Raw genomic sequence first — 14,164 nt, 5'->3', positions numbered from 1 at the left:
TTTACTAACAGCAGACGTGTTTCTTGTGGGGAAAATTATTTAATATCTTGAAATCTAATTTGTGAAGTGTAAAAATCTAATTTCACTTGATTTATTCTACAGAATCATATTTGTATCGCCTTGTGTGTCGTATCGTAATGAAACCGTATTTTACTGAGCTTTAAAGTATTTGAATATTTTTTTTACTCGACACGTGAAGCACAATTTGTCTTGAAGCGTTTCGCTGAAAACTTATTTTCTCTACTTAATATTCATGTAATCCTATATTTTATAACATTTTGGTGCAACACAACATTGTATGTAAGCGGCATAAAGTTAAGTGGGGTTTCACAAAGACTTTGAGAGAAAAGATGAGGAGAGGGAGAACTAGTGGGGCTGGTTAAGATATCCCACTATTACTATTATTACTCAAACTTTTTTTTTTTTAAAGAGTAGTTCACCTAAAAAGAAAAAAAATTGCTTGAAAATGTGCACATCCTCAGGTCATCCGAGATGTAGATGAGTTTGTTCCTTCATGGGAACAGATTTGGAGAAATCACTTGTGTTATTATTCTGCAGTGAATGGGTGCCGTCAGAATGAGAGTCAAAACAGCTGATAAAAACATCACAGTAATCCGCATGCCCATCAGTTAACATCTTGCGAAGCTGAATGAAACAAATCCATTAAGAAATTTTAACTTTGAACTGTCGCTTAAGTCCTAAAAGTCCTGAAAAAGTTGCCTAATCTGAATCAGGAGAGAAAAATGCACAGATAAAGCACTGTTTACAAGCAGAAACAGTTCTAAGCAAATACTGAACTGGAGTAATGTGGATTACTGTGACGTTTTTATCAGCTGTTTGAACTCTCATTCTGACGGCACCCATTCACTGCAGAGCATCCATTGTTGGTTGAACTATTCCCTCAAAGTTTAACACTACGGTGCACAACTCAAGGTGTTCTAATCTGTCACTTTTCCAACAATCAAATTTGGGATTTAAGCAACAAAAAAAATCTCAGACACTAAAGGAGGGACCCGAGCCATATAGGGACCACAACATCATAGACAGAGGGACTGTTTATTAAGGCCAGTAAGAAATCGCCCCGTCAATCATCTGTTACAGCATGGAGGCGAGGCCAAGCACCATTTGCATTTGTTTCAGGAACTGTACAAATGATACTGTGGTGATAAAATATATGTGGTATTCAACCTGAAACACTACACAACACTCCAGCTCTTTCATATCTGTGTCCATGTCAAACCTTAATTGCACTATTTCTCATAAAGTAGCTGTTTTTGTGGTAACACTTTGGCACAATGTACAGTAAGTTAATTCCGTTGGTTTTACTTCTGAAATGCTTGTGATCTGGACTGGGGTTCTGCTTTATTCGGTCAAATCAAACCTTGTGTCATTGACATTACTCTGTAATTTGTGCCTTTTCTGGATTGGGTTTAATGATGTGAACTACCCGAGCGGTTCTTACACGTACATGAAATTCCTGGACCATGAGTGGAGATGTTTTTACATGCTCTGAGCACTGGTCGTATTCACTGGAATTGCAAGTGTAAGAGGTTTTCATTCATTCACAGCTGTGTTTTGATATATGGCATGAGTGAGGAAGCCTGTTTCTTCTGTCGTGGAGAACATGAGGTGCCTGTGAAAGTGCCAACAGACTTTTTGAATGTGTGAATGGCGTTTGTGTCAACATGAATAAAGCTAACTCTAACTCCAGCTTTTCTGTGTGTATGTTTCATTAAAAGGGAATTGCAACATCTATTTGAAAAGATATCCAACAAACGTGACCATTTGAGTTTTGTATGGAGAGGTTGAGGCTATTTCTTCACATCGTGCAAAATTCTACATGTGTATATGTTGTGTATTCTAAATAGAATCTTAAGAATGGAATCAAAATGAAATCAGTCGACAAATCAAAATTTAAAAAATAAAATATTTACTATTTAGACTAATAAGAATTTCTTCAAATTGTAGCATCGAATAATTGAAAAACCCTAGTTTTTATTTCTATTTTTAGTTTAGTTTTTGTCTACAACTAAATAACTTACTAAGAATAGGTATTAATAATAGTGATGATGATGAAATAATCAAAAATGTAATAAAATTTTAAAAAGAAATATACTACTATAATAATACTACTACTTTTGCTTTAAAATAAAGAAATAGTATTCAATAATTTTTTTACAGAACACAAAAACTATAATATTAATTATTGATGAATTACTTAATTTCTTTGATTTTAAACATTAAAATGTTCTCTTTTTTATCTAGAAACACCCATCTGAAGCAGCAGATCATGAGGTGTAAACAAACCTTTGACTATTTCATCCAAAAATGACCGGTTGGTCAACTACAAAAGTCTGAAGCAATCATAATTCAGAGGAGAAAGTATGATGTTTATTATTAAAAGCTTTCATCTCCAAGCATAAATTCATCACTAAAGTAACACACACAGACTCCTGAAAACCAAGCATGAATTCATCAGAATCATTTGGTCTTGTGTTTCTTGCGCGCTTGAAACTGTTCAGTTTTGTTCTTGATGGATTTGACCAGCAGTGATAAACTGGGGTCCATGACTTTAGTGGAGGACGAGGGCGTCTCCTGCGAGGCTCTGCTCTTCAGCGCCTCCTCCTCTGCTCGGCGTCTCTGTTTCTCCTCTAGGAGGCTCTGCGTTGCTTTGGTCTTCTTGTAGGCCGGGTCGGACGGGTCCAGGTTGTAGAGATGGGACGTGAACACGGCCTGGAAACGCGGGTCTTGAACGTCCACCTGGAAGTCATCCTCCTCCAGTGGCGTGTTGCTCTTCTGGAGCTTCTTCCTTTTCTTCTTGCTCAGGTTCTGCTGCTCTACGATCTTGTCGTAGTTGAAATGTTTGTGCTTGTCGTCTTCTCCGTCGTCCATCAGCAGCTCCATCTCGGCCTAGATGCCACGACACAGCCGTTACCCATGATGCATTACCCACAAACACACATTCATGACCATCAGAGAAACATACCCTCTGTCTCTCCAGCTCTTCCTGTTCTTCTGGTGACCTCTCTTCATTCTTCTTCTTCTTGTTCTTTGTGTTTTTCAGGGATGCTGCAGAGAGGATATATAGATCAGAGCACTAACGGTCTGATACTTCCTAAAGCAGTATGAGAAACTCTGATGTTGAATATTAGAAAGCATGAAGGGAATAAAGTGCAGACTCGTCACTGACCTCTCGAGCCGAGCTCCTCTTTGAAGAAGGGGTCACTGAGGTCAACATCAGCAGGAAGTTCATCATCACTGATCTCAGGCTCCGCCTCCGCTTCTTCCTGCACGAGACAAAAGAGCATATGTGAGTCAGAAGGACAAACTACATGATTCTTTCCCCAGCGACATGTTTACCTTCTTTCCTTTCCTCTTCTCTTTCTTTTTCTCCTTTCTCTTCTGCAGGTACTGCTCCCACGGAGTCAGCTGATCTTTGCCCTCCATTTTCTTCTTCACTAGCTTCTCAGTTGTTTCCTTCAGTCCTAAAAAACAATAATCATTAATAAAACATACATGTTAATATTAGATAACATGTACCTAATTGTATTTATTATAATATTTATTTATAATATTATACAATATTATATAGTTTATATTTACTTTATATTCACACAAACTATTACCAATAAATAAAATAAAAATATATTTGTTAAATATATATTTTATAAATATATTTATATTAATAAACAAAATGTAGTTATGTATTTATATATAGTGCTTATCAAAAAGTAATATCTGTTACATAACTACGTTTGCAGTCATAAAACATTTTTGATAAATGTATATTTTGTCAATTTTTTTTTATTATATTTACTGAATGAATATTATATAAAATAATAAATATATAAAAAAAATTGACATTTAATGAATAAAAAAAATACAAAGGAATTTATTTAAATATATATATATTATTTATAAAATTATATATATACACATTATATTTATTATACGTTTAATATATTTACAGAAAAAATGCATATTATTACTATATTCTTAACAGTGATATGCAATGTTACTTAAAAAAAAAAAAAGTATATTAATTAAAAATATTAATATTTATGTTAAAATGTTCAGAATTAATAATGTTTTACCTGGTACCCATGTGACCTCCATATCCATGCCGTCATCCTTCTCCTTGTCTTTGTCCTGAATGCTCTTCAGTAGTTCTCTGTATTTAGCGATCTGCTCGCTGCTCTTCTTCTCTTTCCTGCTCTTTGTCTCCTCAGGATGAGGCTCAGTGGGCTCCTCAGCTGAGAGAACATTCAATTCAACACAACAACATTTCTGACGGATGAAAAAAAGCACCATCACCTGTTCAGAATAGTGTTGCTAGATCATTGAGTCATCACTAACCCTTTATCTTCTGCTGCTCTGCCTCTTCCTCATCCTCTTCTTCCTCACTGGAGGAGGCCAGGTAAGCCTTGAAGTCCATGTCCAACAGGTCGTCTTTATTGAACTTCCTGCAGAGCGCCGTGACGCGGTCGTGATCCGTTTCATCCCACGTCAGCTCCACCTAATGACAGCACACACATTATTCTACTTTGAGTCAGCAGCTCAGATCTGATGTAGGACTCGGCGTGTCAGACCTTGGCTGTGGTGGTGGCTGTCGATGTGAAGAGTTTAGGTTTGTAGGAACTGTAATCCACATCAGTGGCTCGGTCTTTCGGCTCGTCGTCAAACGTCACGTCATCAGGGATGAACCTGCGAAACCCCCAGAGCCACAAACACCAGCCAACGTCACATTAAGACAAGTGCCAAGTTCTTAGAAATGTTAGAAACCAGATCTGTGCTCTTGACGGTTTGAGTTATAAGATCTCACCGCAGGTCGATCATCGAGCAGCTGCTCTCGTACTCATAGCCGTCACACTCCTCGTAAATCTTTGCTGCTGTTTCGACCGAGTCGCACTCCACCACGGCGTAGTAATACCTCAGACGCTTGAACTGATAGTCTCGCACTTTTTCTCGGTAGATCCTGAAAACACACGGGAGACCCTAACTGGTTAAAACCACGCTTCCTCTGATCGAAACTAAATAGATCAAATGATCCTTAAAAAAAAACATTTTTTAGCATCATAACTCCAGTCTTCAAGTGTCACGTGATCCTTAATATGCAGATCTGCTGCTCAAGAAACGCTTCTGATTATTATCCATGTTGAAAACAGTTCTCCTGCTTCATATTTTTGTGAGAAATGTTGAACTTTTTCACAATTCTTTGGTGAATAGTAAGAAGACCATTTATTTGAGACCGAAATCACTCACTTTTTAACAATTAACTGCATTCTTCCCGAATAAAAGCATTAATTTCTTTAAAATTGTATTTAAACTTGAATAATGAATGAATAATAATAAAGTTTTAAATAAATATTGGCCATCTAGAACAGAATTTCTTCACTAAGCTTGTTTGCAATGCATTCTGGGATCCCCGTCACTGCAAATCTTGGGAAACCAAACCCCAATAAGGATCTGAACAGCTCCAGTGAATGACTGTGTATGGCGGTACCTTTGCTCCTCTGTGTCTGCGTCAGGGTTCTCCGGGAGGCCGGTGAGCTCCAGCGGACCCTGAGTCTGTTCTGCGCTCATCCTCTCCTTCCCCAACTCAGACGGATAGATCTGACACACACACACACACACACACACGCGTCAGACTCACAGCTGCAGGACTGAGATGAGATGAGATGCGCAGGAAACTGATGTGATAGTTACCGTCACAGACAGCACCACGCCTCCTTTGGGCTTAAACGAACTGAAGAGAGCCAGAAGATCTTTAGCTTTCAGTCTGTCCCAGTTCATGTTACAAACCGCCAACCGTCGGGAAGTCTAAACACAGGAGATTACATGACAGCAACAAACAGTAACACTTCACTATGAGGAACAATTCTCACCATTAACTAGTTGCCTATTAGCATGCCTATTTTTAACATATTGGCTGTTTACGAGTAATTATAATGCACATATTCTATATCCTTAACCCTACCCAATACCTAAATTTAACAACTACCTTACAACCTAATAATAAACAGCAAATTTTATCAGGGCAGAAGTCATAGTTAATGCTAGGGATGCACCGATATGAAAATTTTTCGCCCGATACCGATAATTCTTTAATTATGGAAGCCGATAACCGATACGTCGGCCGATAAATCTAAATCCACATTTTTACATACTTTTTGAGAGCCTGATTACCAAAAAAGTCTCATCATTAAAAGGCATTAAAGACTTCAACATAAATCAAACATAAAGCAGCCTTACAAATAAATGAAACAATGCAAAGATAAAAACAGATTCCGTTACATTATTTTACAGTAGCTAATAATCTCATTATAATATGACAGGCTTGCCCTGCACGTTGCAGTTCACTGTATTTTCATTTTCTAAGTGTTTTCAATTATATTTCAAGTAATTAATAACCATCATGGTGAACAGCAGCACATCTGAAGCGTCTCTGCAGGAAATAATGCATTATTTATCGGTTTTAAGATATCGGCCAAATTCTCTTATTGTTTCAATAACGATAACAGAAAAATTTACATTTATCGGCCGATATCGATATGGTGGCCGATATATATCGTGCATCTCTAGTTAATGCAGCTTTGATGAGCAGAGGAGTCTTCTTTCAAACATTTAACTTCTGAACAGCAGTTTATGATTAATAAATCTCACATCGTCACTGCGTGGAGCATCTTTCCACATCTCTCCCCAGTCGTGCTCAATCTCCTCTTCCTCACGCTGCAGATATTCCTTCAGCTCATCATCATCATCCTCATCATCTTCATCAGAGCTGGTCTCAATGTTACCCTTCCCTCGAGCCAGATCGGGTCCACTGTCGCTGTCATCACCTGACTCACTCTCTTCATCAGCCTCCTCCTCATCCTCACCCTCTTCCACGCCATCATCTTCCTCATCTTCTTCAACACTAGATTCCTCGTCCTCATCTGTTAAAAACAAGACAAAAGGTATCAAGCCATAAATAACATTCGTATTGTCTTTAAGAGGAAATAATGCATTATTTATCGGTTCTAAGATATATGCCAAATTCTCTTATCAGAGACAATCAGATGCATTACTAGGATTAATAACGAATATTAAAGCATTATGTGACCCTGAACCACAAAACCACGAATAAAGGTCCTTTTTTTTTTATTGAGATTTATACATCTGAAAGCTGAATTTATAAGTTTTCCACTGATGTATGTAGGATCTATTTGGCCCAGAAAATCTGAGGGTGCAAAAAATTCTAAATATTGAGAAATATTTAAAATTGTCCAAATGAAGTTCTTAGCAATGCATATTACTAATCAAAACCAAGTTTTGATAGATTTACAGTATGAAATTTACAAAATCTCATCATGGAACGTGGTCTTTATTTTTTTGCATAAAAGAAAAAAAATCTATAATTTTGACCGATGCAATGTATTTTTGGCTATTGCCACAAATATACCTGTGCTACTCAAGACTTAATAGCTCCAGGGTCACATTTCTAAAACAAAGTGAATGCAGTACCTTCTTCAAACACTCTCACTCCCTTCACCAGCGGCTCTTTGGTTTTCTTAGCTACTTTTGTCTTCAGGATCTTCTCGGTGTCTGCCTCCTCTTCAGATTCACCGCTCTCTTCCTCATCCTCAACCTGAGATTTCTCATCAGCCATTTTCACTTTTTTTTCCTTCTTCTCGTTTTCCTCTTCTTCGTCTGACTGCTCAGAATCAGAGAGCTTGTAGAAGCGCTTGAGGTCCTCGGTGGATGTGTGGCTGACGGGTCGGCCGCGTTTATCGACTGTATACTTCAGTTTAAAGCGTTCGTCGTGGAACATGGACTTGAAGCGCTTGTCGATTTTGACTTTGTGCTCTCTGCTGGGCATCTCCCAGAAGCGAGGGTCCTTCTGGACCTTCGAGAAGCGGTCGTCGCCACTTACATTGTTTTTGGAGGCCATGGTAATTATTAGGAAGAGCCTGATGAAAGCATCAACCTGTGAAAAACACAGAAGTGGTTAATTTCAAGTACATGTGGAACCAAGTGTATATTCATTAAAAGAAATGTCATGAAACATTTCTTACACCGATAACCCAAAATAATGTGATTCAAGTTCTGTATAGAAAACACTCAAGTGCAACTAAATCAGTTTTCATTTCATTCAATCTTAAATCACATAAAGACACTAATAAAGTATGAAAAAGCTGGGGCTTGTTATCAATCTTTATATTGCAGTATTACCAAGGCAAGATTTAAGATAATTCAAAAACTGAGGCATTTTGTCAAATGTTTACTTGTCATTTGGCTGTATGCAAATGTTATGATAGTCTGTATTTGTTTGTTTACAGTGTCTGTCTGTAATTCTGTACCACTGTAGAGAATGTAATGACAAATAACTAAAACACTGTGCTAGTCGTTAATTGACAAAACATTATAGCAATTTATGAAAACCCCAAGAAATCACAACATAACTGACTGCGCAGTAGATTAAAAAAACATATATAAAGTCCAATACTGACCTACTTGGTTTTCGTGCGATTTTACAGCACAGTTCCACACACGTGTCTTCCCGTGGTGCTTTACTACTTCCGCTACATCTTGGAAGCCTTAGCCACGCCCTTTTTGCGTACGGCGAGACGAAGAGCTCAAAACACCGGACGAGTGTAAATAATCGATTGGCTACATTGCTTAACGCTGCAAAAACACGCTGTAGTAATTAGAAACCTAATTATTCATTTTTATTTATTTATTTGCTGAATTGCTGTTGGTTGAACTATCTTTTTACATCTGTTTTAATATAACTTGATCAATGTTAGTTATAATACAGGTTGTTATTGTTTTGGTGAATGTCTGACTCCAGTCCGTGTTCCAGTCACCGGAGCTGATCCAGGCCAGAGTTTACCTCACACACAGTCTCTGTTGTGCGGCGCAGAGCTGAGCTCCGTGTAGAGGCACACACCAGAAGGTTGTGTTTGAAAGAGTTACTGTACACATTATGTGTTATAATGAGAACTAGCACGGAAGCATGAGTGTCAGTGTGAAAAGCCTCCGGTCTCTGCGATGTCTGTGGAGGGGATGGAGGGGTCTCTCCTCTCAGAGAGGCGCTATGAACGTGTTTGACAGGAGCATGAAGCGAAGCCAGAAGCAATGGGCTTCATCTTTACTAGACAGCGACAAATACGATTACCTCCGAGACGAGGTGAGGTGGTGTATTACTGTTTCCCGGAGAACTGAAGCTTTGTCAATAAACTTCTGCTTTCGTTGTGTTTGCAGGTGGGGAGCAGATTAGCAGACAGAGTTTACGACGTCTCAAGGTCACTGCCCGCTTATTAAAATACCTTTTAATCATCCTGACACTAGTTCTTAAAGAAACAGATCAGACAAAAAAAATCGTGTGTCTCTTAGTTTCAACTCTGTATGACTTTATTTTGTGTTGTGGAATAGAAAAACAGAATATCCAGTCTGCTGTTTACTAGTGCGGTCAGTTTGTCAAACGATTAATCGCGATTAATCGCATGCAAGATAAACGTTTTGTTTACGATAATATATGTGTGTGTACTGTGTATATTTATTATGTATATATAAATGCAAACACATGCATGTATATATATTTAAGAAAATATATATATTAAATATCTAATACAAATATAATAATATAAATATTTAAATGTGTAAATGTAAATATTTTCAAAATATATACTGTATGTGTGTGCAATTTATATATACATAATAAATATACACAGTACACATACATATATTATGTAAACCAAAACTTTTATTTTGGATGCGATTAATCGTGATTAATTCTTTTGACAGCACTACTGTTTGCCATACAATAGAAATGAATGAGGACTGGGACTGTTGAGCTCTGAAAGAGCATCATAAAAAGTAGTCCGTAATACTTGTGTTGCTATATTTCAAGTCTTCTGAAGTCATTTGATAGATATGTGTAATGAACAGACAAATTTAAGTATTATTTTTTTATTTTGCATTTACATGTAGTCATTTTGTAGATGGTTTTATCCAAAGCGACTTTCAAATAAGGACAATGGAAGCAATCAATATCAACAAAAGAGCAATGATATGCAAGTGCTATAACAAATCTCAGTTAGCTTAACACTTTACAATTCTATAATAAATTTAAAAAACAGATAGAAAAAGAATAGAGCAAGCTAGTGTTAGAGTCCCCCCCCCCCCCCCACACACTTTTTTTTTTAGCTTTTTGTTAATTGTATGATAAATAAAAAGAAAACAAACAGATAGAATACAAAAAAGAATAGAGAAGCCAGTGTTGGTTTTTTTTAAGAATAGAATTAGAATAGAGAGTGCTAGAGTTTCGAGAGCTCAACAACTCCATCCCCATCTGCTTTCACTGTAACAGCAAATCTGACATTCTGAATAATATATCCTGTTTGCTTTCACAAGAATAAATACAGTCATGTGGTTTTGAATAACATGAGGGTGAGTAAATAATAACTGATCCCTGAATGTGATTGCAGGACGTTCCCTCTGGCTCTGGATGTAGGATGTGGGAAGAGTCACATCGCAGAGCATTTGAATAAGGTACAGCCGTTCATAACAATAGTGTGAATAGTACTCTTAAAAGAAAATTGGCCTTTAGGTGCTTACATTCATGTTGTGATACATAATGAGATATTTTTTTGATGAATGTTCAGATTAAGCGAAAACAGACTAAGGCTGACAAGCTCTTTGTTTTCTATAATTGTATTTTTTTATTCAAATAAGAAAGTAAATAATTCCTATTCTCTCTCTTCTCAGGACATTGTTGAACGTCTCTTTTTAACAGACATTTCAGACTCTTCCCTGGTAAGAGACTCTATTTTACTAATGCACAGCTGTGACATAAACCGTAAAAAAATTCATGAATGGCTTTAGTTATGCCCATTCATTGCTTAAGAATGCATTAAATTGAGAAAAAGTGGCACTGAAGACATTTCTAATGTTGCAAAAAGATTTTTATTACAAATAAATGCTGTTCTTTTGAACTTGCTGTATGGTTTCCACAAAAATTTTGCTAACTGTTTTCAACATTGATACATCGATAAAACAACAACATTTTTTTACATTGCTATGGAACAAGAAATATCTCTCGTGCAGCAAAACAACATATTAGAGTGATTTCTGATCATGTGATGCTAAAGACATTTACCATCACATTTTACTATCACAGGATTAAATCACACTTTAAAATATAAGCAAATAGAAACCGGTTATTTAAAACTTTGAAATAAAGTTCACAGAATTATGTTTTTTTTTGCTGTATTTCTAATCGGACAAATGCAGCCTTGGTGAAACTTCTTTCTCTTCCTTGTTCTTCAGAGAAATAGGAAGAAATGTGAGATGCCTACTCATTGTGTTGTGGCAGATGAGGAGTTCCTGCCATTTAAAGAAAACACGTTTGACCTAGTGCTCAGCAGCCTGAGGTACAGTACTGCCCCAGTGCATGATGGGGAATTTAAAGAATCGACTGTCATTTATAAAGCCGTATTTCTCTCCTCAGTTTGCACTGGATCAACGACCTCCCTGGAGCTTTTAGACAGGTATGAGGATCAAACCAAGTGTGCAGTGCTGTCGCACATTATGAAGAACACAAAATAGCCTGTTTTTGTGATTCAGATCCACCAGGTGTTGAAGCCGGACGGCGTGTTCATTGGAGCAATGGTCGGCGGCGAGACGCTGTACGAGCTGCGATGCTCTCTGCAGTTGGCCGAGCTTGAGAGGGAGGGCGGCTTTGCACCTCATATCTCACCCTACACGGCCGTCACAGATCTGGGCAACCTGCTGGGACAGGCCGGCTTCAACATGCTCACTGTGGTATGACTTGATCAACGTTTGATTACACCGATTTAAGTATTGGGTTGAATTATCTGTGACTACACCGAGGCGTTTTTGTGTCATCATTCAGGACATCGATGAAGTCCAGGTCCATTATCCTGGTATGCTGGAGGTCATGAGTGACTTAAAAGGTAAGCTCTTTAAACTGGGTGTCTTAGGTTACGTTATGAGAAGGAGGATGTGTTTAGTTTATTCATGTGCTTCAGGTATGGGTGAAAGCAACTGTGCGTGGAACAGGAAGTCACTTCTACACAGAGACACCATACTGGCGGCAGCTGCCATTTATAAAGGTGAGAGCGCAAACTGCATCGAATTGAACATTTGAAGTCAATCTGACAATTTAAATTTCCATTGCATTTATTTTATCACATATTTAATATTTTCTACAACAACAATTATATGTGGAATAGTGGTTATGGTAAAATTTTACTTATTTTAACGATGTACTTCAATGCATGTTATATTTTAATTAAATACTTGTTTAAAATGAATGTTATGACAATATACATTTCAGTGGTATTGATTTTAATTATTTCTACAAGGATACTTTATTTTATTGTCTTTGCAACCTTGGAGTCAAAAAAGTTGTGAAGGACTGATGTAGAGACAATAAAAATGTGTTTGGTTTACCTGATGGTCCTAGAAATTGTGTTTTTCTGTTAATTTGATTTCTTCTAGAGATGTATGGCAATGAAGACGGTTCAGTTCCAGCTACATTTCAGATCCTCTACATGATTGGCTGGAAGCCTCATGAGTCTCAGGTCTGTTGCATTTTCATTGGTCAAGCATGGAACAGAGCACAGCCAATCACATTCCTCCAAAAGTGGAATTGTAGGGAGATTCTGACTTTGCCATCTTGTGATGATTTTACAGGCGAAACCTGCTAAAAGGGGTTCGGCGAATGTCTCGTTTGCAGATCTGTCAAAAATAGGCAAACTTCAGACCCACCATCAGAAAACCAGTGAAAAATCCTAGGACAGGAAGAATCCTCAGATCAACTCTGGATCATCTGCTTTACTTGCATGAACATGAATACACACGAATGTTGCATCAACAAAGCGTCTTTGACAATGTACTCCAACATAAATAAACAATGATAATAATACGGTGCGAAACAATTCTTGTTACTCTCTAAAACCGAGTTACAAAATTATGATACTCACAAATTATTACATTCAGTTCTCAGAAATCAAAATAGTGTTTTAAAAATGTATACATCTTCCTCTCGGTACTCTTTTAGAGAAAACAAGCGTTCTAGTGTTTAACGGCTAATATAGCAGTATATGCCTTTCCTCCCCTGTACAGATCAAGTCTACAGTACATTTACATATACATATGGCTTCATAGTGCTGAAAATGAATCATCAAGAGTTCAATATCTGTGAGTGAACATGTTATTACAGCATATTCTGCTCAAACTGCAACCAGGACGTTGAGTATGACTGAATCAAAAGCATTCTTTTTTCTTCTCTGGAAGACATTAGCTCACACTTCATGTGCTATTTAGTGGTTATAAATAATAATAACAACAAAACTTCTCAATGTTAGCCTGAGTATCATGGATATTAGTACAGATTTGCTTCAATTTATTTAATATGGAGCCAACAACAGGCTGCTGTTCATATTACTTCATCTGAATCCAGTCTAAAGTAGTAGAGATACATTATACGCAGCAACGTAAACATGATTTAAAGTGAATCACAAAGCCAAGTAGCAGCTACAGGACGTCCTGTCAGTCCACAGAAACAGGCTTCGTGGTCCTCGATGTAAACACAATACGTTTGGAGCAGGTTTCAGTGACCATCTGTTGTCAGATGAAGTCCAGATTTCCTATTCTTTGAAGCGTTTAAAGCTCAATTAAAGCCAGCAAGGCACAACTCAATTATTTACAGCTACTCTGGATCCTTCTCTTCCATTTTTTTTTTTCTATTTCAAGTCACTCTACGATTCCTGCTCGATTTCAAACTTTCCTGAGCGAGTTCATTAGTGTCAGAATCGAGGTCATATTTCACCTCAACGTATAAAGAAAAAAAGCTATTTTTGTATTCATAGTATTTTTTCCATTATGATATTATTTTCATGGCAATAATGATATTTTATTTTAATTTGTAAGAATTTATCCATCATGGCAGTATTGTTGTTCTACAGGTTTTTTTTAATGTATGTTACTTTTCTTATAATAATAATAATAATAATAAAAAGATTTTAAACTCTGTATTACTATGAGAACCACATCTACGCAAAACCTCATAAATAAAAACTCAAAATGTATAATACTACGAGAATTTTATTTGGAAAAATTTGCTTAATTGCCACGAAAATAATGTCGCAATGCAAAA

At 37.0% G+C, this 14,164-nt stretch overlaps 2 protein-coding genes across 2 annotated transcripts; one reads left to right on the top strand and one right to left on the bottom strand.

Moving 5' to 3' along the window:
- Positions 1-2,440: 2,440 nt before the first annotated feature.
- Positions 2,441-8,553, bottom strand: LOC113044103 (ESF1 homolog). The gene is made up of 13 exons (XM_026203719.1): positions 8,490-8,553; positions 7,504-7,966; positions 6,664-6,935; positions 5,707-5,820; positions 5,504-5,613; positions 4,823-4,975; positions 4,590-4,704; positions 4,357-4,516; positions 4,095-4,253; positions 3,361-3,485; positions 3,191-3,287; positions 2,987-3,069; positions 2,441-2,910 (listed from the first exon to the last, which is right to left on the bottom strand). Exons 2-13 carry the CDS (start codon positions 7,928-7,930, stop codon positions 2,482-2,484), a joined length of 2,244 nt encoding a protein of 747 aa, XP_026059504.1. The 5' UTR covers positions 7,931-7,966; positions 8,490-8,553; the 3' UTR covers positions 2,441-2,481.
- Positions 8,554-8,911: 358 nt separating this feature from the next.
- LOC113044101 (arginine-hydroxylase NDUFAF5, mitochondrial-like) lies at positions 8,912-12,997 on the top strand. The gene is made up of 11 exons (XM_026203717.1): positions 8,912-9,169; positions 9,244-9,284; positions 10,470-10,533; positions 10,750-10,797; positions 11,311-11,414; positions 11,492-11,531; positions 11,608-11,805; positions 11,897-11,957; positions 12,033-12,116; positions 12,505-12,587; positions 12,700-12,997. Exons 1-11 carry the CDS (start codon positions 8,996-8,998, stop codon positions 12,799-12,801), a joined length of 999 nt encoding a protein of 332 aa, XP_026059502.1. The 5' UTR covers positions 8,912-8,995; the 3' UTR covers positions 12,802-12,997.
- The last annotated feature ends 1,167 nt before the right edge of the window (positions 12,998-14,164 follow it).

Source organism: Carassius auratus, chromosome 26 (assembly GCF_003368295.1).
Source record: "Carassius auratus strain Wakin chromosome 26, ASM336829v1, whole genome shotgun sequence".
Classification (NCBI taxonomy): domain Eukaryota; kingdom Metazoa; phylum Chordata; class Actinopteri; order Cypriniformes; family Cyprinidae; genus Carassius; species Carassius auratus.
This window is presented reverse-complemented; position numbering and strand designations above follow the sequence as displayed.

Coding starts and splice junctions, on each gene's coding strand:
- LOC113044103 (XM_026203719.1), bottom strand. CDS start 7,930: ATGGCCTCCAAAAACAATGTAAGTGGCGACGACCGCTTCTCGAAGGTC. Junction 5,821..6,663: donor ATGCTCCACGCAGTGACGAT/GTGAGATTTATT, acceptor TCCTGTGTTTAG/ACTTCCCGACGGTTGGCGGT. Junction 2,911..2,986: donor AAGAGCTGGAGAGACAGAGG/GTATGTTTCTCT, acceptor CGTGGCATCTAG/GCCGAGATGGAGCTGCTGAT.
- LOC113044101 (XM_026203717.1), top strand. CDS start 8,996: ATGAGTGTCAGTGTGAAAAGCCTCCGGTCTCTGCGATGTCTGTGGAGG. Junction 11,415..11,491: donor CTAGTGCTCAGCAGCCTGAG/GTACAGTACTGC, acceptor TTCTCTCCTCAG/TTTGCACTGGATCAACGACC. Junction 11,806..11,896: donor GCTTCAACATGCTCACTGTG/GTATGACTTGAT, acceptor GTCATCATTCAG/GACATCGATGAAGTCCAGGT.